This window comes from Pongo abelii, chromosome 8 (genome assembly GCF_028885655.2).
Source record: "Pongo abelii isolate AG06213 chromosome 8, NHGRI_mPonAbe1-v2.0_pri, whole genome shotgun sequence".
Taxonomy (NCBI): domain Eukaryota; kingdom Metazoa; phylum Chordata; class Mammalia; order Primates; family Hominidae; genus Pongo; species Pongo abelii.
The window spans coordinates 90,315,870-90,342,538 of record NC_071993.2 but is presented as its reverse complement, the minus strand read 5'-3'; the positions used below and the strand labels follow the sequence as shown (position 1 = coordinate 90,342,538).

Below are 26,669 nucleotides of genomic sequence, written 5' to 3'. Positions count from 1 at the left end.
GTAAAAATGAGGATTTCAGGGCTATCCATTAGGTCTATTGACTATTGTTCTGAACCTATGGAAATATTTATAAATTAGTTAGGTGTAAATCATAATTATTTAATTTTTCTTGATTGGTTCAGAAGGATGGCAACAATATGCTTCAATATGGATCTGTGCCATAGAGAATGTTTATGTCTTATTAAGGAAAGACTTCTTTTCATTGTTCAAGCTTAAAAATTAGCAAATGAAAACAGATCACTTTAATTAATTGTTAGGATCATATGTCATTAACACATGTTCACAACAATTAATTTTAAATATGAATATATATATAATGCCAGTTAAATTAAAAAGATCTCAAACTAATAAACCTAATAAACAAAAAGTTACCTATTTTCCATCAAAGCAGTTTGCTCACTGATTATTTCCTCAAAAGTTGTATTAACTTATAATTCCACTAGCTGGAAATACTTGCATGTTAGTACTAAATACTGTAATTGAACACTTTTATGTTCATTATTTAATTTAAATGTGTCTTGGAATTTACTTTGTGTAATATCATAGAAGAATTTTCAAAATATATGTCTCATTCTCAACAATGCAAGATATTTCTGTTTTTGTTTGTTTGTTTGTTTGTTTTGAGACAAGGTATCACTCTGTCATTCAGGCTGGAGTGCAGTGGCATGATCTGTGCTCACTGCAACCTCCGCCTCCCAGGTTTAAACAATTCTCCTGCCTCAACCTCCTGAGTAGGTGGGATTACAGACATGTGCCACCATGCCTGGCTAATTTTTGTATTTTTAGTACAGATGGGGTTTCACTATGATGGCCAGGCTGATCTTGAACTTCTGACCTCAAACAATCTGTCCGCCTTGGCCTCCCAAAGTGCTGGGATTACAGGCGTGAGCCATCGCACCCAGCTTACTGTTGTAATTTGAATACACGTTTATTTTTATAAACTAGTATGGCTCTGAAAGAAGGATATTAATATAGCATCTATTTTTTATTTTCGTTGTTGTTGTTTTTTTGAGACATGTCTCATTCTGTTGCCCAGGCTGGAGTGCAGTATGCGATCATAGCTCACTGCAGCTTTGAACTCCTAGGCTCAAGTGATTCTCCCACCTCAGTTCTCCTAAGTAGGTGGGACTACAGGTGCACACCACTATGCCCAGCTAATTTTTATTTCTTTATTTTATTTTTGTAGAGACAGAGTCTCAGTATGTTGCCTAGGTGGTCTCAAACTCCTCATCTCAATCCCACCTTGGCCTCTCAAAGTGCTGGGGTTACAGGCCTGAGCCACAATATCCAGCTCATCTTTCAATTTTTTGTTTGTTTGTTTTTAATAGCATAAAAAAAGTGAGTTATAAAGCCATAGTCAAAGAAAGTAGTGTAAATTCATCTATCAATACACAATGCATTATTTCAAATTCATGAGAACATACATTAAGAGTATCTTATTTATTCTCTTCTAGTATTTCCTATCTCAGGATATGACATGGCAAAATAATTAACTAATTTTCTAAGTTACTTTATCTCATACATGCAATTTATTAGTCACCAAGTCCTGTTAATTTGACCTTGTAAATGGGCCTTGTATTACGCAGTTTTGAGCAATGGATAAATAATACAATTTTCATTTCCTGAGTAAATAGCTGGAAGTCAGATAACTGGGTTTTCTGATTAGCATATGTTTAGCTATGTAAGAAAACCAGAGATGTGTTTTGCTCAATAATTTAATGAATAATTTTTAATACATTTTCTTGTTAATCAACTTAATGAACACTTTTAAGGGCAGTGTGTAATATTACAAATTTAATAAGCAATTTTGGTTTTAATGCTAGAGAGGATAAGAGGAGGGATGTTTGTTTTTTATTTAATCACAAAAAAATGCATTTTTTAAATCATTTAATTTTTACACCTTTTGACACAAAATTTTTTAAACATTTCATGGCTAGAAGACTATTTATTTATATTTTGTGTGCATCTCATAGCACAGCCATTTGTTTTGTGCTATTGCATTTATATTAGATGATTGAAATTCAATGACATTCAATACATGGTTTAAGATACATGTATGCTTAGAATTTATCTGAGCAGAGACTAATGGTATGTATAGGAATCAATCAGGAATATTTCAATTTGTTCATTAAGAAAGCAGAAAACATTATCAGAGATAAGGTAACACAATAATTATGGAGCACTTATCATTTATCTATTTCTTAAATAAAAACATGAGTGTTTAATTTCAAAGGTGCAATTTCTTTTCTATAGTCAACAAGATTCACTATATATTCTCAGAAATAATAAATATATTATTTTATTAAGAAATGTTTCTATCGTGTTTACTAATAGAACACACAATGTCAGCTCAATGAATATTTTTAGATGCTTTAAATATCTATTTTTATTATAATATAATTTTTATTACATGCTGAAATAAATTACCTTATAACTTATTTTATTTAAATGTCTGAAAAAAGAAGAGCTAGAAAGAATATTGAAAATTTCCATCTGTGAGAAAGCACAAGAAATGTTATTTATAGAACACAAAATTTTCCTATCTGAATAAAAATCTTCACTACTATATCTAAAATTCTTTTCAATAACAATGGGACAATGAGGATTTATATTTTAGAATTTGATCATTTTTTGTTTAGGCCAATAAAACAACAAAAATACATATTCAATAATGGGTATAGTATTTAGAGAATATTAATTTAAAACATGTTCATCCTTAAGTGCAAGTCATCTTGTTGCTACAACAGTTCAGAGCCAAGCCAACTTCATTCAGATTGTAGAGTTTCATTCATCATGTAGAGTGGAGGTCCTTCCTACCATTAAAGATTAGCCAGGAGGCTGTCTTTCCCTCTGAAGGAAAAAAATATACATAAAAGCTAGAATTTCTTTGAGAAAGACAGAGAAAAGGGAAGTTCCTTCTATTATGAATTATGGGAAGGAGAAAGGGAGACACAGAAGAGACACGAAGGCAGGAGGCAGAGGTCCTCCTCCTCTTCCCCTACTGCTGCATTGGACCCCTCCTTAAATGAAGAGGCACTGCAGAAACATTTTGGAGGAAGGGGGAAATGATGAATGGGAAAGTAAGAGAAATTTGGGTGAAATAATCGCAGTAGTTTTCAGTAGTATGTAAGCCTCCAGAAAATTTCCATAGGTGCCATGGGAGGTCCCATCTACTAGGTTATGGCACTGAATATACAGCAATGGCAGAGAGAGGTGTCGAGAGAGAGAAGCCATACTACCAGCATAAAGGGCTGGTAAATACATGTTACATCTAGACCACAATTTTAGAATGAAGTCAGGGAGGAGAGGTTTGGTTGGCAGCTTAACTAGTGAGTATTTACATTGTCTTAAACAGATAATGCTGAAATACTGTTCTAAGAAACTTAAGTGTGACCCAGATTACATGTGTTCCCTACCTGTCCAAACACATATTTATACATTATTGTCTAAGTAGGAAGATTACATCAGGTATAAAAAATAAAGAAGCTTTTTTTAGTCTGTGCACATCTGAGTGTAGTGTGTAAAGATTATATATGTATGTGTGTATGTATGTATACACATTTTATGCAATTGTGCATGTTTTTTATATAAGTATATATTTTTCAAAAATATCAGAAAGTATTTATAGTATACCTGTATACTATAGTATATATAATATAGAACTATAGATATAAATATTTATATATTTGTACATAAACATTTTACATGTTACATATAAAGATTCATATACATGACTTAAATGTTTAAAGTTTTACTATTCTATAACCATATGTATTGTGTTCTAAAATCTTATTAAATCAACTATTTTGAAACTCAAAGTTACTTTAACTTCACACATTTTCTCACGCACATATTTTGCTTTTGTTAAAGTTTCTTATTTGATTATGAAGTTAAATGCTCAACTTTTAAATGTTAATTGTTCATTTATATAGCCATGTTTCAAAGAAGTTTAGGAAATAATATTGCTTCAAGACAAAAACAAAGATGCTAAGTCTTCTAGCAATCTGAAGTTGTAAAATATTACAAGTGTTCAGATTGAAAGCCATAACTGAGTAATTCAATCCAGTAATTCAAGAGCATTTTACAGAAATCAAACCATGATGGAATCAAGTTACCTATTGTATCAATTAAGGAGGAAAATAATATTGCTGAACACACAGAATCTGGTCAGAAATATCTAGGCTACAGAATAACTTCACATTTTAAATGAAAAAAATTACTGATCACTGTTCGCATATTTATTTATATCTTTCACTGTGTTATTGGTTGATTAACACAGCTGCAATCCATAAGCCCTACTTCCTAGCTATTTTTCAACCCACTGTTGCTACTTACAGATAAGAATATCTAAAAGGAAATCTGCTAGGTGGGGTTTCTGAAAAAACTTTGGTTCTTTGTTAAAATAAAGCAGGGGTGCAGACTCTTCTGGCATTCATCTTTATACTTTGTTTGTCTGGAATAGAGAATTGACATCTAGAGTTGCAGAAGATGGGAATGAAAGTAGACAATAAAAATGACAAAGCAGAAAATAGCCAGCAGGCATCCTCAATGGCACTGATGTGCCTGCACCATCCCTTCACTGTCCACCTCTAGATTTTTTTCTGTATTTGTTTGTACTATCTTAATTTTTAAATGTAAAATTTTGTGGTATTAAGTATATTCATATTCTTGTGCAACCATCACCACTATCCATCTCTAAAACTCTTTTAATCTAGCAAAACAAAAGCTCTATAACATTAAACAATAACTCCCCATTTCTCTTTTCTTTATCCTCTGGCAACCATCATTCTACTTTGAGTCTTTGTGATTTTTGACTATTCTAAGTACCAAAATATAAGTGGAATCATATGGAATTTAACATTTTGTGACTGGCTAATCTCACTTAGCATAATGTTCTCAAGATTTATCTGTGATATAGTGTATATCATACTTTCTTCCATCTTAAGGCTGAATAATATTTCATTATATGTATATACCACATTTTGTTTATATATTACTCTACATAAACATGAAAAACTGCATTGCTTTTACATCTTAGCTATTGTGAATAATGCTGCTATGAACATGGGAATACAAATATCTCTTTGAGAATCTGCTTTCAATTTTTTGGATATATAAATGAAAATGTGATTGGTGGCTCATATAGTAATTCTATTTTTAATTTTTTGAGAAACTACCACTGTTTTCCACAGTGGCTGTACCATTTTACATTCTCACCAATAGTGCACAAGGGTTCCAATTTTTCCACATCTTCATCAACATGTTATTTTGTTGTTGTTGTTTTGTTTTGTTTTCTGTTTGTTTTTTATAATAGCGTCTCTACTGGGTGTGAGGTGGCACCTCATTGTGGCCTTGATTTGCATTTCCATAGTATTTAGTAATGTTAAGTGTTTCTCATATGTTTACTGGTCATTTACATATCTCCTTTGGAAAAGGGTCTATTCAAGTCCTTTGCCAATTTTGAATCAGGTTGTTTATTTTTGTTTTCTTTAAAAATTCTCGGGCTGGGCGCGGTGGCTCACACCTGTAATCCCAGCACTTTGGGAGGCTGAGGCAGGCGGATCACAGGTCAGGAGATTGAGACCATCCTGGCTCACGCAGTGAAACCCCATCTCTCCTAAAAATCCAAAAAAATAGCCAGGCATGGTGGCGGGTGACTGTAGTCCCAGTTACTCGGGAGGCTAAGGCAGGACAATGGCGTGAACCCGGAAGGCGGAGTTTGCAGTGAGCCGAGATCACGCCACTGCACTCCAGCCTGGGTGACAGAGCAAGAATCCATCTCAAAAAATAAAAAAAACTATATATTTTGAATATTAATGACTTATCATATATATGATTTGCAAATATTTTCTCCCATTTTTATGTTGCGTTTTTATTCTGTGTCTTTGACACCCCTTTACAAAATCACAAATTCCAATTTGTCTATTTTTTGTTGTTGTTGTCTGTGTCTTTGGGGTCATAGCCAATAAATCCCTGACAAATTCAATGTAATGATGCTTTTGCCCTGTGTTTTCTTGTAAGAGTTCTGTAGACTCAGTTTTCACTTTAGGTCATGAATCACTTTTGAGTTTGTTTTTGCATATGATGTTAGATAAAGGTCCAACATCATTCGTTTGCATGTAGAATGATCATAGCACCCATCTTAAAAATTATCTGACCAATTAAGTGAAAGTTTATTTTTGGATTCTCTATTAAATTACATTGGCCTGTATTTCTGTTTCTATGCTAGTACTACTCTGTTTTGAGTACTGTAGCTTTGTAGTAAGTTTGAAATCAGGAAGTATAAGTTCTCCAGCTTTGTTATTTATTTTTCTTTTTGGCTATCTGGGGTCCCTTGAAATTTTAAGGATAAGTTTTAGAATAAGTTTGTTTTTTTAAAAAATTATTTCTACAAATAACATCATTGGGATTTTAATAGAAATTGCAGTGAATCTGTAGATTGCTTGGGAGAGTATTAACATTTTAAAAATATTAAGTCTTCCCATCCATGAACATGGGATATCTTTCAATTTAGTTATGTTTCATTTAATTTCTTTCCAAAATGTTGTGTAGTTTTCATTATAGAAGTCTTTTATCTCCCTAGTTAAGTTAATTCCTGAGTATTTTATTCTTTTTGATGCTATTGTAAATTGAACTGTTTTCTTAATTAACTCATTCGTTTTCAATCTATGAAAATGCAAATGATTTTGTGTGCTGATTTTGTACTCTGATACTTTGCAAAATTTCTTAGTTCCAACATTTGTGTATGTGTGTGCAAACATGAAACGTGTATGGAATCATTAAAGTTTTCTATATGCAAACTCATATCACCTCTAAACAGAGATAACTTTACTTCTTCCTTTTCAAATTGGATCTTTCTCTCTTTTTTCTCTCTTTTCTTTCTTTTTTTGCCTAATAGCTCTGGTGAGGACCTCTGATACTATGTTGAATACAAATGGTAAAAGTAGACACCTTGATCTGAATCTTCAAAAAAAAATTAGAATCGAAAAAGTATAGTTTTATCTATATCTCTGATAGCTAAAAAAAAATAAATTACATGAGATATGCACCTTATACAGATTTTTCAACAATCATTAACAAAGTAAATTTAGAAAAGGACAGTCAAATCAAACTTCCTCCATACTGTCTACAAATAAGCTCACAATGACCAATAGAATGTGACCTCTTATCTCTATCATCCCCATTTTGAGATGGTAGAGAAGGTGTATTCTCGTGATAAAATTTTCAAACTCATCCTGGCAATTTGTTTCACACAAATTGCTTGTTAACATTTTCATTTAAATAAATTCCATCCACCTGTCTGTGTTTATTAAATATCTGTTTTAAACCACATGATTCTTAAGTTTAAAAGGTTAATTTTACTGTAATTACTAAATATTTAGATAAAAAAAGCGCTATTAAGACGTGAGAATATTATTTTTATATAATCACTTTTTTTCTTCAGGAACCCACTGTGTATGCCTACATATAAGTATATCCCTAAAATTATATAAATGATGGAATTAACTGAATAAACTTTTGTTCGAAATCTAAATGCTTTCTACTCTACTGATATTCTCATTACAAACTTTATAAATGAACACAAAATTTACTCAGAAAATCAGAATTTTAAAGCGAAATGAAACCTGAGTGATTATAAGAATGAGGAAACGAGGACCTAGAAATGCTAAGTGTCCTTCCAAGGAGAATTAAAATATACAAATAAATTACTGAACAATGAATTAGAGAGAAGAAAACTACTGATTTTAGCCCAGAACTTATTTTGGTTTTAAGCAGGCAAAAGTATTATTAGTAGATTGTGACTGTTTTCCTTCCATCTGTTTCCTTGTCTAAGAAATTTTAAGGACAGACTTAAAATGTTCTAGCTAATATTACTGCCATTAGTTTCTGATTTATAATGTGACATATTTCAAAGCTATGTATTATCCTTTCTTTTTTCCTATTTTAATGGTTGACCTGAATGCTCTTTCTTAATTTCACTTCACTGTAATTATACCTCTGAATCTATGCTAAATAATTTCTCCTCCTCCTCCTTAGAATATTTTCTCTCACTTATTGCCTAGCCGAGTTACCCTCTAAACTTTCATCATAAGTCAAGTTCTTCAATTACTTCCTCCAGAAACTCTCACTGACTTCTTTACATACATCTAACACAGACATACTGTAATAATTTAGGGCAGGCTGGGCGCAGTGGCTCACGCCTGTAACCCCGGCACTTTGGGAGGCCAAGGAGGGTGGATCATCTGAGGTCAGGAGTTCGTGTCCAGCCTGGACAACATGGTGAAACCCTGACTCTACTAAAAATACAAAAGTTAGCCAGGCGTGGTAGCATACGCCTGTAATCCCAGCTACTTGGGATGCTGAGGCAGGAGAATTGCTTGAACCCGGGAGGCAGAGTTTGCAGTGAGCTGAGATGTTTCCATTGCTCTCCAGCCTGGGCAACAAGAGCGAAACTCCATCTCAAAAAATAATAATAATAATTAGGTGGATTGCTTATATAAAAATTAGCCATAGGTTTTATTTACTTTTCTATCATCTAAGTACCTATTATCCTCACCGTTTTCTAAAACTGTTCTGTTTATTTTATGTATATGTATGCTTATTTATGTAATGTATGAAAAATGTTAAATAGCTCACTATGGACAGATTGCAATTACCAAATTTAATTATTTCTATTTATCTCACTTTTAGTTAAGATGAGAAAACTATTCAGGTATCAATTTTATATTTTTATTATAATAAAATCTCAGAAATCCTCCTAAAATAAATATGAAGAGTACATTATTATTGTATACTTTCAGCCAATGTATTATATAGATTAAATAGATCATTTTAAGGAACCAGGAGATATTTTGATATTTAAATTGAGTGAGCCTTGCTTATCAATCTGTAATGGGTTTGAATTATTTCTAGACAATAGCACTGAGTTGACACATAAGCACCTGATTGAAAAAAAAAGAATCACCTAACACATGGCATAGAAATGGTGAAAATAATTATTAACAATGGTAATATTACAATACATAGAAAGTTGGATGCTGGTGGTTGTGGATGAGATAGTTCAAATAATACAGGCAAGTGATTTTAAAGCAGTTCAGAATGTCTAACAAGTTTTTTTATTTTTAAAAGTGAGTTTTAGGTCCAAAGGAAATAGAATTCATCTTCTTTGGAATTATAAGCCCATTTAAATTATTAGATAACCAAGAATTACTTAGGATTCTTACTGCTACTTACAAATGCCTGTGGAAACAAGCAAATCACTTTCCTAAGTGCTTAAAGATATTTATCCAGAAAATCCACTCTTTCTCCCTGACCCTTAAAAAAATGACGCTAAGTGAAACAGGTTCCAACATAATAAACTGCCAGAACACATTTCATGGTGCAGTGCAAATGACAGACACAATAGAATACCTGTTAGAATAAAGTAGATTTCATTTTCCCTACAAGTTAGGTGAGAATGCTGATCTCAAGTATCTGTTCTGTCAAGTCAAAGGTTGCAGCACAATAACAAATTCAGAGTATAGGTGCATGTATTAACAGCCTGTTGGAGAAAAGAGCACCACTTCTAGTAATTATAAGAAGTTGCTCCAGGTGAAAAACATTAATTCATGTTTGCGATACATTGTTTAAGACTCTCTCAGTTGCCTTAATACTATTTTTAAAACCCCTTCACAGGGAGCATACTCACCCCATCTGGCCTGCCATCTGAAGCTGTGATGATCAGAATGTAGCGATCAGTGCTTTCCCTGTCCAGTGCTTTCCCTAAGGTTAGAATCCCCGTGCTAGTGACAAAACAAACAAACAAATAAGACAAAAAGAGATATTACGTCACGAGGACAGTCTTCTTAGTATAGAGAATTACTTTTGATAGTTTTTTTTCCCCTCTCAGTAATCATAGCTTGAGTATTTTAGATGTATAATACTAAGATTCATCCTGAAAATTGAAAACAGCTTTTAAGGCTGTCAAATTTCTTAGCAGTATCCATGAAACTGACACTGAGCTGATTTCCTACCTTCCAGGAAACAAAACATAACAAAACTGTGCTTAATTCATTCCAAGAAGGACAGTATCTATCTTGTTTTTGATTATTTCAAGAGAAAAGACTTCATTATTCCTTAGCAGTCTCAGAATTCTTTGAGACAAGGAATGGTTTCTTATAACTAATCTATATCACCTCCCAATTTATGTCATATATATGTCCATTATGAAAATGCAAAAACCCATCTAAATGTTATCTCTGACAAACTCTATGGATAAAAGTTTTTCTTTTTTCTTACTTTTAAAATAACAGAGGCTGGTTGTACAAAATTAGAAAATAGAATTTTTTAAAATTACAGAAATTATTTGTTTTGTAATGTTTCTTTTTGTACTTTATTATAACTACATTTAAATATATGATTGTTTCAGAAGAGGAATCATTCTGCATATTTTATATTTTTTAAGAAAATATAATTGTATTAGAATTCATGTTCTTATTTTATAATTTGTTTAAAATCCCTTTTGTGGCTACACCAACAATTTTAGTATTTTGTTACTCTTTGGAAATTTAGCTGTTTCTTAATTTAACTGATGTATAATGGGAGATTAACAGCACTTGGGAAAACTATTGCACTTAGAATATTTTTAATACTTACTCCTTATCTTTTCACTGTTCAGAATAAATGTTTCCAAATATTTAAGACTTTATTCACCCATGTAATTTATTTTATAACAGTTTGGCTTGCTCTCTAATGTAGGTTCTACATTTATTTCTTAAATTTTACATCTGATATTGTACACATTTTAATTGAGCCTAATAAGTATCCACTGTGTAGGAGAGTTTATCTGAATATAATAAGACATTAAAATATGTATCAAGTCCAAAACATAAATTGTTTCTAATGGATAAAATGCTCTCATTTTAAGGTAAGTGCTTTTATTGTAAAGAAAATTTAAACAATTCATATTACATATGGTAGCTGAGTACAGAGAGTCAAAGCCGATGAATCAAAATAAGAATCACAGTTACTCCATTTGCTTATTATGTTGTGACGGTTGACATTGACTTTTTAAAAAGTTCTGAACTTATGGCATGCCCATGAAAAACTGACTTTGCTTCCTGTACATTTTAAAAATGTTTTGTCAAAATAATTGAAACCAGTTTCCAGAGCATGTTCACAACAATTAAGTTTGGACCAGCTTCCTACAGTACAGAAGGTCCAGATAATCCCATTTTAAAATTACATTAAATGAGAAAAGTAAGACATGTATTTCTTCTGAGGCTTATTCACAAGTGTCTTAAGAAACAGGAAAGCTGAAGACCTAGCCATGGTATAATAAGAGAAAGAAAGAAAATTGAGTTACCATTTTCATTTCGTTTCTTCCCTCAGTTAATTATCTATATTCCTCCTTGTACATTAAATTAGAAAATTACTAAAAAGTATATTGTATATTTACGATGAATTACAAAACTCATGTGATAACTGAGTTGATTTCCTACCTTCCAGGAAACAAAACATAACAAAACTTTGCTTAATTCATTCCAGGAAGAAAAATATCTATCTTGTTTTTGATTATTTCCAGAGAAAAGATCCATTATTCCTCAGCATGTTAAGAATTGTTTGAGACAAGGAATGGTTTCTTATAAATAATCTATATCGCCTCCCAATTGTATGTAGTATTTGGAATACATATATATGTATACTCTATATATACTACTTAGAATATATAACACTATATGTATTATTCCAAAAATACTATATGCTGTGTACAATATAGTATACAGTATATTCATACTTAGGGCCATTTTAAACACAAACAGCTAATTGTCTATGGTCTGGTGATTATTATAGAGGTAGTTTTTATGTAATATGCGGGCCTTGTGACTCAATGTTGTAGGCAGTTGTGTGGTATATTTGGGCAATGCAGAAGGGGAGAAAAACAGGCAGGGTATTTTGGGATTCATAGCTGAAAGGCTAGTTTACGGGTATACATGTGCATCCTTTTATTAAATCCAAGAAATAGCTCACAAAAAGTCTTATTACCAGCTAGATGGAGGCTATCAGGCCAGGATACATTGGGGTACATTTAGTAATGCAACACACCTTAGAAGTTCACATATTAAAAATACATAAGCTTCTTCAATTGATAAAGCATCAATAATACTGCTACTTAAATTATATAGGATGGAAAATACATTTCCCAGGAGTGATGTCAGCGGAAATGGAGAAGACAGCTCCAAGAGATGGTCTCGCCACAAAACATCAAAAAATCACAATTAAGCAGGGACCTTCAAAAGCAAATTTGATGAAACTCTGGAAAACAATCACAGGTTTATAGCAACCAGATGAGGGCAGAATTTCTTTTAAAAAAAGATAAATCAAACATGGTAGAAGAACCTTGTGGCATTTTGACTTGTCTTTATCTTACAATCTCACTGGCTCAGAGCGGCCTTGAAAACATCGGTGAACACTCCCAGTCTGACACTATGGTATTTGTTTCTGGAGGGAGCAGAGCTACCCTTATTCACAAAGAACTGTGGGGGTCTATTCTAATCTGTCTGGAGACTGCCTGAAGGAGTGATTCATGGCACTTATCTTTGTTTCATCAAACTCGGAAAACACTCAAAGCAGAAAAGCAGTGGGCATTCCTCAGAAACATTGTAAAGCAGGAGATAGCCCACAAACACTTGAGACATATAATAGAGTGCCAAAAACTTGCCAGGAAAGTCTGGGTAAATAATTTCATGGAAAATTCAGGCACTCAAAAGTGTACTGAGGAATACAGAATAATAAATATAATTGAGAATTCACAAATATACCCACACATCTACAGTCAATTGAGTTTCAACAAGCATGCCAAGACCATTCAAAAGGAAAGAATAGTCCTGTCAACAAATGGCACTGGAACAAATGAAAATCTATATGTAAAAGAATTAAGTTAGACTACTTCACTTCATACGCAACTATTACCTCAAAATGGATCAATGATTTTTCTAAACACAAGAATTGAAACCTGTAAACCACACTTAGATAAAAACTAGAGGTAAATATTCATAATCTTGGATTTGGCCATAGATTCTTAGATATGATACCAGATGCATGGGAAGCAAAGGAAAAAATAGATATACTGAACTTGGTCAAAACAACAACAACAAAAAAACCTTTTGTGCATCAAGGGACATTACCGAGAAAGTAAAAAAAACAACGCATATAATTGGAGAAAATACTCACAAATCACATATCTGGTAAGAGTCTTATTTCCAGAATATATAAAGGATTACACAACTTAACATCAAAAAGAAATCCCAATTTAAAAATAGGCAAAATACTCAAATACACATTTTTTCCAAAGAAGATATATAGGATATACAAATAATCAAAAAGCATATGAAAATATGTCATTAGTCATCAGGCAAATGCAAATCAAAACCCACAACCAAGTATCACTTCACACTCACTATGATAATTATATTTAAAAAAAGAAACAAATAACCACCATTACTAACAACAACAAAAAAAGAAAATAATTGTTGGCAAAAATGTGAATAAATCAGAATCCTCATATATTTCTGGTGGGAATATAAAATGCTTCAATCACTGTGGAAAACATTTGACAGTTCCTCAAATGGTTAAAAACATATAATTACACTATTCCCCAGCAAATATATTCAGTATATACTTAAAAAAGCTGAACACAGGTACTTAAATACACGTACATATATGTTCACAGCAGCAGTATTTGTAATACCAAAAGGTAGAAAAACAGCTTAAATGTCTATCAATTTATGAATAGGTAAACAAATTGTTGTATATGCATGCAATGGAATATTATGTAGCCATGAAAAGTAGTGACCTACTTGCACATGTTGCAACACAGATGAATCTTGGAAACATTAGGCTACAAAAAAGAAGCTAGACACAGATAGTCACACATTGTATGATTCCATTTCTGTAGAATATTCAAAGTAGGTAACTTGATGAAGCCAGTAAACAGATTGGTGGTTGCCAAGGGCTAAGGGAAATAAGGAATAGGGAGCAACTGCCAAATTGGTTCGGGTTTCTATTTAGAGTGATGAAGCTATTTTAGAACTAGACAGAGTTGGTAGTTGCATGAGTTCTGAATCTCCCAAACAACACTGAATTGTTCACTTTAAAATGGTTAATTTTGTGCTATGTGAATTTTGCCTCAATTATATAAATTATATTGCAGAGAATTTTCCATCACCAAGCTTTTGGGCTTGGCATACTCAATTATTTTCGAAAATAGGGTTTGCCTAACCATAAAAATGGTGTTCAAACATAATTTAAAAATTTGGCCGGGCGCGGTGGCTCACGCCTGTAATTCCAGTACTTTGGGTGGCTGAGGCAAGCGGATCACAAGGTCAGGAGATGGAGACCATCCATCCTGGCTAACACAGTGAAACCCTGTCTCTCTCTTTTTTTTTTTAAATTATTTTTTAGACAGAGTCTGACTCTGTTGCCCCGGCTAGAGAGCAATGGCATGATCTCAGCTCACTGCAACCTCCACCTCCCAGGTTCAAGCGATTCTCCTGCCTCAGCCTCCTGAGTAGCTGGGATTACAGGTTCTGTGGGCAGCTTATTTAAAAGCTCTGTGCTATCAGTTTTCCCTTCTGTCAAATGGGAAAGTGAAACCCCATCTCTACTAAAAATACAAAAAATTAGCCAGGTGTGGTGGCGGGTGCCTGTAGTACCAGCTACTCGAGAAGCTGAGGGAGGAGAATCGCTTGAACCCAGGAGGCGGACGTTGCAGTAAGCCGAGACCATACCACAGCTCTCCAGTCTGGGAGACAGAACAAGACTCCATCTCAAAACAACAACAACAACAAAAAATTATCACCTGTAGTCCCAGCTGCTTGGGAGGCTGAGGTGGGAGGATCACATAAGCCTAGACTTTTGAGACTAGCCTGGTCAACAGAGTAATACCCAGTCTTAAAAAAATTAAACAATGTAAATAGAAAGTAGTAGAGGATATCTACTTCCAAACAAAACAAGCCACTGAATTTAAAACCTGCTTCTATAAGTAACTGTTTTTCAAAATTCCATTGTTTATTAGGAAATACCGACGCAGCATCATTATAAACTAAGATTATCTCACATATTTCATGATGTATAGGCTTTGCTTATTTAAAATTTTGTTAAAAATTCTACGGCTTGTGACAGAACATTTATACTTGCAGGTGTCTGAGCCTTTGACAGATTTATCATGTTGCTTTTGGGCACTGAGTTTCAGGCTTTACAATGATATTTAGAGAGATTAGAGTATACTTTAAAATGTATGGTTGCTTCAGGTTTGACATGGCGTTTCATATTAAATAGCAATTAGCAATTAACAAAAACATACTAATAAAGGGAGCTAGGTATTGATAGCAGTTTGGGGAAAAGATGATGGTGGCATGAACTAAGGTAGTAGAGTGAAGTGTAAGAAATAGTTTGATTTGGATTTATATTTTGAAAGTACAGCTGAGCTGTCAGGGAATAAAATAAATATCATCTTTCTTACATATTATTTAATTTTCAATATAATCATAAAATTCAAACTGATATGAAAAATACAATTGAGCATTACACGTAATGTCAAAACAAATTAATCACCAAAGAAAAAATTAAAATGCAAGTGAAGAAAAAAAATTTTAATAGAATTTGGACCAGAGATGGAGATAATTTTTGAAATTCTCTTGTTTAGCACTGATTTTAAGTGTTGGCATCACAGACCCCATGCTTCAGTGATAACAATCCATAAATATTTGAGAGATGGCATTTCCTCAACCTCCCTTAATAAATAACTATACCATTAGGCCATCATATTTATAAGGGAAGTTGCCATATATCTTATTTAAACGTGTACTTATTTGGGGATGATTGCTGAGTGAATATTTGCTAAATCCTATGCCACTGTCAAGACAGACACTATGAAAAGATACCGGAATAATGCATTGTATTACAGAATCATACAGATATGGCCACTTAATATATGACACTGAATGATTTTTATAACCAATGTTTGTGATTTTTAAAAAACCAACACTTTTTCTTTAAAGACCCAGTTTCTTTCTTGGCTGTGTGACCAAGCCAATTTATTAAAATAATCATTCAGTACTTTGCAAACACATACTGACATTAAGATGATTATTCATTACTACTAATTTTTTAAAGGAAATACAAGAAAATTTTGGCATACTTTTATTTCATAAAAGGAAAGTAAAGTAATGGTATTATAATGATGCTTATTGAGAGAATTTGCATTATAGCATAAAATAATATGGTATTTAAAGTATACAATAGACATGTAAATATTTTTTCATTTTGCTTTAAGATATAAAATATAACCCAAATAGCATATATTGAAGTGTCTGATGAGGTAGAACATTGTTTATTTTTTTAGCGTACCTGTCTTAGTCCATTTGTGTTGCTATAAAGGAATACTTATGGCTGGGTAATTTATAAAGGAAATAAGTTTATTTGTCTCACAGTTCTACAGGCTGTACAAGAAGCATACTGCCGGCATCTGCTTCTGGTGAGGGGCTGAGAGTACTTCCACTCATGGCCAAAGGTGAAGGGGTGCTGGCGTGTGCAGAGATCACATGGTGAGAAAGGAAACAAGAAAGGAGGGGTGGTGCCAAGCTCTTTTTTTTTACAACCATTTGTTGTGGGAACGAATAAAGCAAGAACTCATTCATTGCCTTTGGTAACAAGCCATTCATAAGCAGCCTGCCTCCATGACCCAAACAAATCCCATTAGGACCCATCTCCAACATGAGGCATCAAATTTCAAAATGAGGTTTGGAGTGTCAAATATCCAAACTATAGCGGTACCTGGATTGTTCATATCCTTGAAAGTTATAGAGAAGTGGTGGTTCAAATTTTTGAACATGAATCTCGGAAGTTTCAAAGAAGGTGGCAGTTGAAATATCAGTTATTGTTCTCCATTTCAAATGCATTGAAATGTATTGCTAGTGGTTCAGGCTACTCTATAAATATCAATGAGAACAACAGGAATGAGGTGGTGGAAACAAAGTGACCATAGGATAGAAGGCAACGGGCCCAGTGTACAGGACCCTGAATCAAGAATGAACATCAAAAGGGATCACACAACCATTACAGGGACATGTTCTGCTTTAGCTTTCCTGGAAGCAGTTTGTGTCTTAAGGAGATGTCTGTCCAGGTTGACCTAAGAGCTTTAACATTAAGAATCATGGTCAATTTAGACTAAAAGGATTTTGCATTGACATAATTTACACCTTTAAGAACCTCTGTGATCCAGCCATTATCTTTTTCATTCCAAATGCAGAGATGAGAGGAGCACTAGAGATATAGGAAAGCAGTGCATTTAGATAATTTATTTGGCAAAACTAGTAGCTCATTAGATTTCACAATCAGCAATTGAAAAATCTCTTGGCATGAAAAACAGGAATAGAAATTCTTAAGAGACCTGGGCTTCCTGCTTACCAGAGCAGGTAAAAACTTCATTGTTGTCTTTTTCTTTTGTTGACAGCTTTGTTAATGTTTTAATTCAGATATCATAAAATCCACCAATTTAAAGGGTACAATTCAGTGGTTTTTAGCATAATAGCAGAGTTGTTCAATCATCACCGTAATCACTTGTAGAACATTTTCAACACAGTATCTATTAACGGTCACTCCCCATTCTCTCCCACTCCTCATTTTCAGGCAATCATTGATCAACTTTTTGTCTTATAGATGTGCCTATTATGAGAATTTTATACAAATGAAATAATATGTACTCTTTTTGCGCCTCACTTATTTCACTTAGCATATTTTCAACGTTCATACATGTTGTAGCATGTTTCAGTACCTCATTACCTTTTACTGATGAGTAATATTATATTATTACAGATAGGCAACATTTTGTTTATTCCTTCCTCTGTAGATGGATATTTGACTTGTTTCCACTTTTGTACCATTATAAATAATTCTTTTATGAACTTTCTTTGTGCAAACTATTATGTAGATGCACGTCATTTCTCTTGCATATGAGCAGAATGCTGGCTTATGCGGCAACTCTGTTTACCATTTGGAGAAAAGGCCAGTTCTCCAAAGTGTACTCATATAGTTTGAATCCATGTCCTTGGCCCAAATCTCCTGTCGAATTGTCAGCAGTGTAGGAGATAGGACCTGCTGGAAGGTGATTGGCTCATGGGGGCAGTTTCTCATGAATGGTTTAGCACCACCCCCCCTTGGTCCTGCTCTCTTGATAGAGTTCAGGAGATCTGCCTGTTTAAAAGTGTGTGGCACTTCCCCTCCCTCTCTCTTCCTCCTGCTCAGGCCATATGAAGTGCTGACTCCCCGCTTTGCCTTCAGTCATGACTGTAAGTTTCCTGAGGCCTCCCCAGAAGCAGAGCAGGTGCCAGCATCATGCTTCCTGTATAGCCTGCAGAACTGTGAGGCAATTCAACATCTTTTCATTACAAAATACTCAGTCTCAAGCATTTCTTTATAGCAGTGCAAAAACAAACTCACACATGCACATTTTACATGGCCGCATACATTTATGCAGATTTCAATATCTCCACATTCTTAGTCATACTTGGTTTTGCCTTTCTTTATCACTACAGACACAAAGTATGTATGAAGTCAAATCTCTTTACAGTTTTAAATTGCATTTCTCTAATGACCAATGATCAGTGATCAAGATCATATTTCCATGTGCTCATTGGCCATTCACATATCCTTTTTTAAAGAAATGTCTATTCAAATATTTTGCCCATTTTAATTAGATTATTTCTCTTTATTAAGTTGTAACAGTTCTTTATGTATTCTTGAGGCATGTTTCACACCATATACATTATTTTAAAATATTTTCTCTGATTGTAGGTTGTTTCTCACTTTAGGATGGTGCTCCTTGAAATACATTTTTAAAAATTGATGAGACCCAATTTATCAATTTTATCGTTAATCTTTGTGCATTTTGTGTCATATCTCAAAATGTACTGACTAATCCGAATAATGAAGATTTACTTCTGTATTTTCTTCTATGTGGAATGCAGTTTTATCTCATATATTGCAGTTTATGATCCTCTTTGAGTTCATTTTTGTGAATGATGTGAGATAAAAATTCAAATTCATTCTCTTGCATGTTGTCCCAGCTTCATTTGTTGAAACAAAGTTCTTTCCTGATTGGATTATCTTGGCCCCTTTTTGAAAATCAATTGACCATAAATACTAGAGTTATTCCTGGATTCTTAAGTCTGTCCAGGTGACTTATATATCTATCTTTATGCTAATACTACACAGCCCTGCTTAAAGTTTTTCTTTAACATTTTTATTTTCTTTAATGATGATTGTAAATTGTAGCTAATTTTTGATTTCTACATCCCTATGGGATAAAAATGAAAACAGTTAAGGCTTTTTATTTTTCAAATAGAAGTTTACTTCTCTGTGGAAAATACTGTTCTTGTCTATAGTTTCCCAGGCATTACTAATTCATGTTTGTAAAATTCTATTTAACGTGAAATTTCAGGTATTTCTGAGAAGACTAATTGACCAGCACATGGTTCTCTTGTTTTGGCATTATGCCCCACATGTTCCTGAGTCTGACGTGGCAATGCATTCATTTGTCAAAGTTTTAACTTTATAATCATTGGCCAAGTTTACATTTCTATTCTTTCTGAAAGTAAAACTATTCACAGGTACACAGGAAATATCAGGGAAGTGCCAAGCTCTTTGGAAACCAGCCACATGTGACAGCAGAACAGCTACCTTGCTATTGCAAAGGGGAAGCATACAGTTTCTCTGAAGTCCTAAATGCCTCCTTTTAATGCCTGCTCCCAGTTTTCTCAATAGTTATCATTAGCAATATCTCAGATGTATTCAGAGAGATAAGTAGAATGACACTGATCTAGACTTCAAAGAAGTTTGGCATGAACATGTATTTTATTTCATTTTCTTTTTTTTCTTAAATATACCTATATTAATCTGAAATTGAAGGATGTGTTTGTAACCCATCTTGCCTACAAGACTCCCTTTGGATACACAGTTTGGTGCTAAGTAACCCTTTGTAGTAAGGTCCTTGTCATTATCAGCAGCTGACAACTTTAAAAGGATCTAATTAATCCCAGTTATGCCTTCCAATGAAATGTTTCCACCTCAGTAGATTTTACCTAGTAAAAATATTAAAAAAAAACAGTCTCCTGGGTAATATTTCTGGGCTCAGAATTATCCTCCCAGCTACCATTAAAATTCATAGAAAACAAAAAGGGTGAAAGTCTCTGATTAGAAATCTGCTTTCTTACTAACAGTACATTGCTGTACATTTTTTTAAGGTAGGAAATCATTTTTAACTTACGTTTCTGAAAGATTAAAAACTCTCTGAGGATCTCCATTCTCAATGGCATATGTTATTGCATCTCCCTCTCGATCAGTTGCCTTCAGAGAGAAAACATAATTCAATTATCAAGTAATTGATATGGCACCCACTCATTACAGAGTAATATAAAAGCTTGAAACTAATAGCATAGAATGTCCATGACACTGTTAAAGAACAAAGATTAAAGCATGGCCTAATGGCAAGGTGTAAAATCAAACACTTCATATCTGATCCATTTCTGAATATGTAATCCCACCTGGTGTGGAAATAATCATTTTACCAAGGTTTACTTATTTAATTAACTTAATTAATGAATTTATTTTATATGTCTGTTTATAATTTAAATAAAAGCTGCTGGCGGGGCACAGTGGCTCAAGCCTGTAATCCTAGCACTTTGGGAGGCCAAGGTGGGCGGATTACCTGAGATCAGGAGTTCAAGACTAGCCTGGCCAAAATAGTGAAATCCCGTCTCTACCAAAAATACAAGAAGTTACCCAGGTGCAGTGGTGAACACGTGTAATCCCAGCTACTTGGAAGGCTGAGGCAGGAGAATTGCTTGAACCCGGGAGGCAGATGTTGCAATGAGCTGAGATCATGCCACTGCACTCCAGCCTGGGCAACAGAGCAAGATCTTGTCACACACACACACACACACACAAAAGTGCTAAACTATGTTTACAGTGTCGATAAAGTGTTTAATGTATATTCTTTTCTTTTTCTGTTCAGAATATATCAAGATAATAATTCAAATCAGTCTAACTTTCTGGTTAAAAATCCTGAATTTATAGCCACAAAGCATGACTTCAAAACTGGGCTCCAGTTGTCCTATGTGATTATTTCTGTGTATCCATTTCTAAAACGAGGACTATATAACAATACAAATGTTAATAGATGTTGAGAGGTTTAATTGAAATAATATATATCAAGGCACATAGACTAATATCTGGTACATTGTAAGCTTTCAATAAATATTAACCTTTTTGTTGGTTTTTCTTCCCTTCAACACCCAAGTTGGAGAAGAAAACACATAGTTTGACTTTGAGTTCTGAGTTTCTCTTGCCCAAAATAAAGATGCTCTTGTTTTATGGCACTGAGGTCTGGAGTTTGACCTTCAAAAACATCAAATCAGTTCTTTTTCCAGTGAGTCATTCGATCCTCTTATGAAAGACATAGATAAAATGAGGCCAGCATCACCCTGATACCAAAGCCAGGCAGAGACACAACAAAAAAAGAGAATTTTAGAGCAATATCCTTGATGAACATTGATGCAAAAATCCTCAATAAAATACTGGCAGACCGAATCCAGCAGCACATCAAAAAGCTTATCCACCATGATCAAGTGGGCTTCATCCCTGGGATGCAAGGCTGGTTCAATATACGCAAATCAATAAATGTAATCCAGCATATAAACAGAACCAAAGACAAAAACCACATGATTATCTCAACAGATGCAGAAAAGGCCTTTGACAAAATTCAACAACGCTTCACGCTAAAAACTCTCAAGAAATTAGGTATTGATAGGACGTATCTCAAAATAATAAGAGCTATCTATGACAAACCCACAGCCAATATCATACTGAATGGGCAAAAACTAGAAGCATTCCCTTTGAAAACTGGCACAAGACTGGGATGCCCTCTCTCACCGCTCCTATTCAACATAGTGTTGGAAGTTCTGGCCAGGGATATTACACAGGAGAAGAAAATAGTGGGTATTCAATTAGGAAAAGAGGAAGTCAAATTGTCCCTGTTTGCAGATGACATGATTGTATATCTAGAAAACCCCATAATCTCAGCCCAAAATCTCCTTAAGTTGATAAGCAACTTCAGCAAAGTCTCAGGATACAAAATCAATGTAGAAAAATCACAAGCATTCTTATACACCAACAACAGACAGAGAGCCAAATCATGAGTGAACTGCCATTCAGAATTGCTTCAAAGAGAATAGAATACCTAGGAATCCAACTTACAAGGGATGTGAAGGACCTCTTCAAGGAGAACTACAAACCACTGCTCAAGGAAATAAAAGAGGATACAAACAAATGGAAGAACATTCTATGCTCATGGGTAGGAAGAATCAATATCCTGAAAATGGCCATACTGCCCAAGGTCATTTATAGATTCAATGCCATCCCCATCAAGCTACCAATGACTTTCTTCACAGAAATGGAAAAAACTACCTTAAAGTTCATATGGAACCAAAAAAGAGCCCGCATCACCAAGTCAATCCTAAGCCAAAAGAACAAAACTGGAGGCATCACGCTACCTGACTTCAAACTATACTACAAGGCTACAGTAACCAAAACAGCATGGTACTGGTACCAAAACAGAGATATAGATCAATGGAACAGAACAGAGCCCTCCGAAATAATGTCACATATCTACAACTATCTGATCTTTGACAAACCTGAGAAAAACAAGCAATGGGGAAAGGATTCCCTATTTAATAAATGGTGCTGGGAAAACTGACTAGCCATATGTAGAAAGCTGAAACTGGATCCCTTCCTTACACCTTATACAAAAATTAATTCAAGATGGATTAAAGACTTAAACGTTAGACCTAAAAACGATAAAAACCCTAGAAGAAAACCTAGGCATTACCATTCAGGACATCGGCATGGGCAAGGACTTCATGTCTAAAACACCAAAAGCAATGGCAACAAAAGCCAAAATTGACAAATGGGATCTAATTAAACTCAAGAGCTTCTACACAGCAAAAGAAACTACCATCAGAGTGAACAGGCAACCTACAAAATGGGAGAAAATTTTCGCAACCTACTCATCTGACAAAGGGCTAATATCCAGAATCTACAATGAACTCAAACAAATTTACAAGAAAAAACCAAACAACCCCATCAAAAAGTGGGCAAAGGGTATGAACAGACACTTCTCAAAAGAAGACATTTATGCAGCCAAAAGACACATGAAGAAATTCTCATCATCACTGGCCATCAGAGAAATGCAAATCAAAACCACAACGAGATACCATCTCACACCAGTTAGAATGGCAATCATTAAAAAGTCAGGAAACAACAGGTGCTGGAGAGGATGTGGAGAAATAAGAACACTTTTACACTGTTGATGGGACTGTAAACTAGTTCAACCATTGTGGAAGTCAGTGTGGCAATTCCTCAGGGATCTAGAACTAGAAATACCATTTGACCCAGCCATCCCATTACTGGATATATACCCAAAAGACTATAAATCATGCTGCTATAAAGACACATGCACACATATGTTTATTGTGGCACTATTCACAATAGCAAAGACTTGGAACCAACACAAATGTCCAACAATGATAGACGGGATTAAGAAAATATGGCACATATACACCATGGAATGCTATGCAGCCATAAAAAATGATGAGTTCATGTCCTTTACAGGGACATGGATGAAATTGGAAATCATCATTCTCAGTAAACTATCTCAAGGTCCAAAAACCAAACACCGTATGTTCTCACTCAGAGATGGGAATTGAACAATGAGAACACATGGACACAGGAAGGGGAACATCACACTCTGGGGACTGTTGTGGGGTGGGGGGAGGGGGGAGGGATAGCATTAGGAGATATACCTAATGCTAAATGGCAAGTTAATTGGTGCAGCACACCAGCATGGCCCATGTATACATGTGTAACTAACCTGCACATTGTGCACATGTACCCTGAAACTTAAAGTATAATAATAATTAAAAAAAAAAGACATGGATAAAGAAAGAAATTTGGATGCTATCAGAGAGTTGAGAGAATGATCTGCCTATGCATGATGCTACAAAGGGAGAAAATATCTGATAAAGTTTCAGATGTATTTTATTTTTAGGTGACTAGCCTGGCAGAAACACCAGCCTCTTCACAGACATGAACTGCCCTGGAGTTAGCAGGACCTGAGAGCGGAATAAGTATGTGAGTTTCTTTCAGTGACTAGATAATAACTGCCCCAGCCATAGGAGGCTGAGTGTGAAATTCCCTGCCCAGACAGGCAGGAACATACTGTTCTTATTGGTAGATCAGTTGGCTTTGACATGGATCACGCAGTCCTGCTCACAGAACGTCCTTATCAGCTACCACAGTGGATTGATGGCCAGAAGCCTCTATTGGACCACATAAACTACAGAATCAAGGGAAACTGAAAATAATATTTCAGTCAGTAATAAACTACTGAATATTGACTATGTGCCAGGTTCTGTAAGAAAAGCTTTGCAAGATTATTTAATCTGTCTGTCATAAAAGTGATACACTTCCTTCACATGGCTCCTACGACATCATATTGTCCTGCTTTCAATCCTCATATTATCAACTATAGTTCCTCATTTTCCTTTGCTGATTTCTCCTCATTTTATAAGACTTATTTTATATTGGATTGTTCCAAAGGCTGGTCCTTGAACTTCACTTATTTAGTCATCTCATTCAATAGCGTAGCTATAAATACTGTCTATCTGCTGAAGACGGTCATATCTCTAGGCTAGCCCTTTCCTCTGGATTTCAGATGTGTATCCAATTGCCCACATGGATCCACATTAGATGAATAATAATAAGCCTCCCCAATTTAAAAGGTTAAAAACCCCAAATCTAGATCTCCTTTCCATCTTGACGTACCCAAAAAATAAAAGAAATTCAAATAATAATCTATTGTTTTCACTGCTTCATTATCTCAGTAAACACCTGCAACTCCATCCTCCTACTTTCTCGGGGCTCATAGCTACACTTTGAGGGCTCACTCTTACATTCCAATGCAACCCATCAGCAGATCCCACTAGATTTACCTAAAATATCTGCTGTATCTGGCTGTGTCTGAATTTCTTCTCTACCACCATCTTCCTCATGGATTATGGTAGTGACCATTTTACTAAAGTGTTGCTTCTTCCCTTGTATCCTCACAATGGTCAATTTTTAATTCAGCAGACAAAAGTACTTGTTTTTCCAGGCCAATCTTTTATTTCTTCGGAGTAAAGTCTATTGCTTTCTCCCCCAGCTCCCCACACTCCCCATGCCATACACACTAAAATAAAATGGAATAAAATTAGTAAATGAAGAAGAAAGTAATAAATTAGCTAGAGTAAAATATTTTTGAAATATTCCATGTTAGTCAAAATCCAAAATTTTATATCTCATTGAGTTAGTCATAATGGAAGCCTAGGAGTAGAAAATAAGAAGCAAACAAATTTTTAAGAATACACTCAATGAAATGGATAGTAGATGCTTGAAATTTTTCCCTTGTATTCTGTTCTTTGCTAGATAGGAACCACAAATAATGATACTCAGCTAACATTTTGAAGAATCAGAGAATTATATCTGGAGACTATATCTTAACCTCCAAAAGCTTACACTGAACTTTTTCTGTTGTTTTTCTCTTGGTCAATAAATTTTACTTGTTATGTTGTTATAGATATGATCACGTTCTTTTGGTTTGTTTATTGATATGTGGTTGCTGTTTTAATTTTTTTCTTGAGAAACATTTTATAATCTTGTGTTTCATAAAAGCCAGAAGAAATGCATTCTGAAACAAGATAGCTTCATGTAAACAATTTTAAGTCCAGATTAATATTGAATCTTTTATTATATCAGATGTACTCTAATATTTAATATCCTTTATGTAAGAAGAGAGCACTGTGAGTATTGTGTTGTTTTATTTATATTTATTATTTTTATGTTAATTCCTTTCAATCCCAGAGGTAGCTTGAAATATTTGTTCAGTTTTATTTGACCACTCAAATACCTCAGTCTTTTAAGGATTGTGAATGTCAACAATTTGCTTACTCATTCTTATGTGAGGTTATGCCCATATTGGAAACTTTGAAGACTTAGGATTTAAAAGAAAAGTCTTATTTGATCCCTTTCTTCGGTTTTATCTTTTCACACAATCCTTTATTGGTGTTCCAGGGTCTGGGGTGGTATAATAATTAGGAAGTATTTATAGTTTTTCAGCCAAGAAAGCAAAAGGAAATGGTGTAATCTGCAACAAAGTTCTGCAATCTATCCATTACATGAGTTAGCACTTGTATAGACAATATCATCTTTATTTGTCAATGTTCAAAGGTGAGAAATAATCCATAAAAAGAAAAATTGGAAATATCAACAGAAGCATTTACCCTTCAAGTATTAGGATTTGATTACATGTGTATATGTGCCCTAAACATATTTCTATTAGCAATATTTAAATGTTTTCTATATACAAATCTAACCAGCCATCTCAAAATAACTGCTTATAATGTGTCAGAAACTATATTAAAATTTTGCATGTCTTGTCTCATTTAAACCTAATAGTAACTTTACTGGTAAATAGAAAATGCATATGACTTCAATTATATTACTATTTCTGCCATCATTCCAACCAGATTTCTCTGTAC

At 34.2% G+C, this 26,669-nt stretch overlaps 1 protein-coding gene across 19 annotated transcripts in view; it reads right to left on the bottom strand.

Annotated features, from left to right (window-relative positions):
* Positions 1 to 26,669, bottom strand: part of PCDH15 (protocadherin related 15) — a 1,013,670-nt gene that overhangs the window by 268,550 nt on the left and 718,451 nt on the right. For all 19 annotated transcript variants that reach the window (XM_054522581.2, XM_063727642.1, XM_063727641.1 and 16 more), the window contains 2 exons: positions 20,306 to 20,385; positions 9,689 to 9,782 (listed from right to left, as the gene is read on the bottom strand). In XM_054522581.2, the coding sequence (XP_054378556.2) occupies positions 9,689 to 9,782; positions 20,306 to 20,385 (174 nt within the window). The remainder of the gene's footprint in view (positions 1 to 9,688; positions 9,783 to 20,305; positions 20,386 to 26,669) is intronic.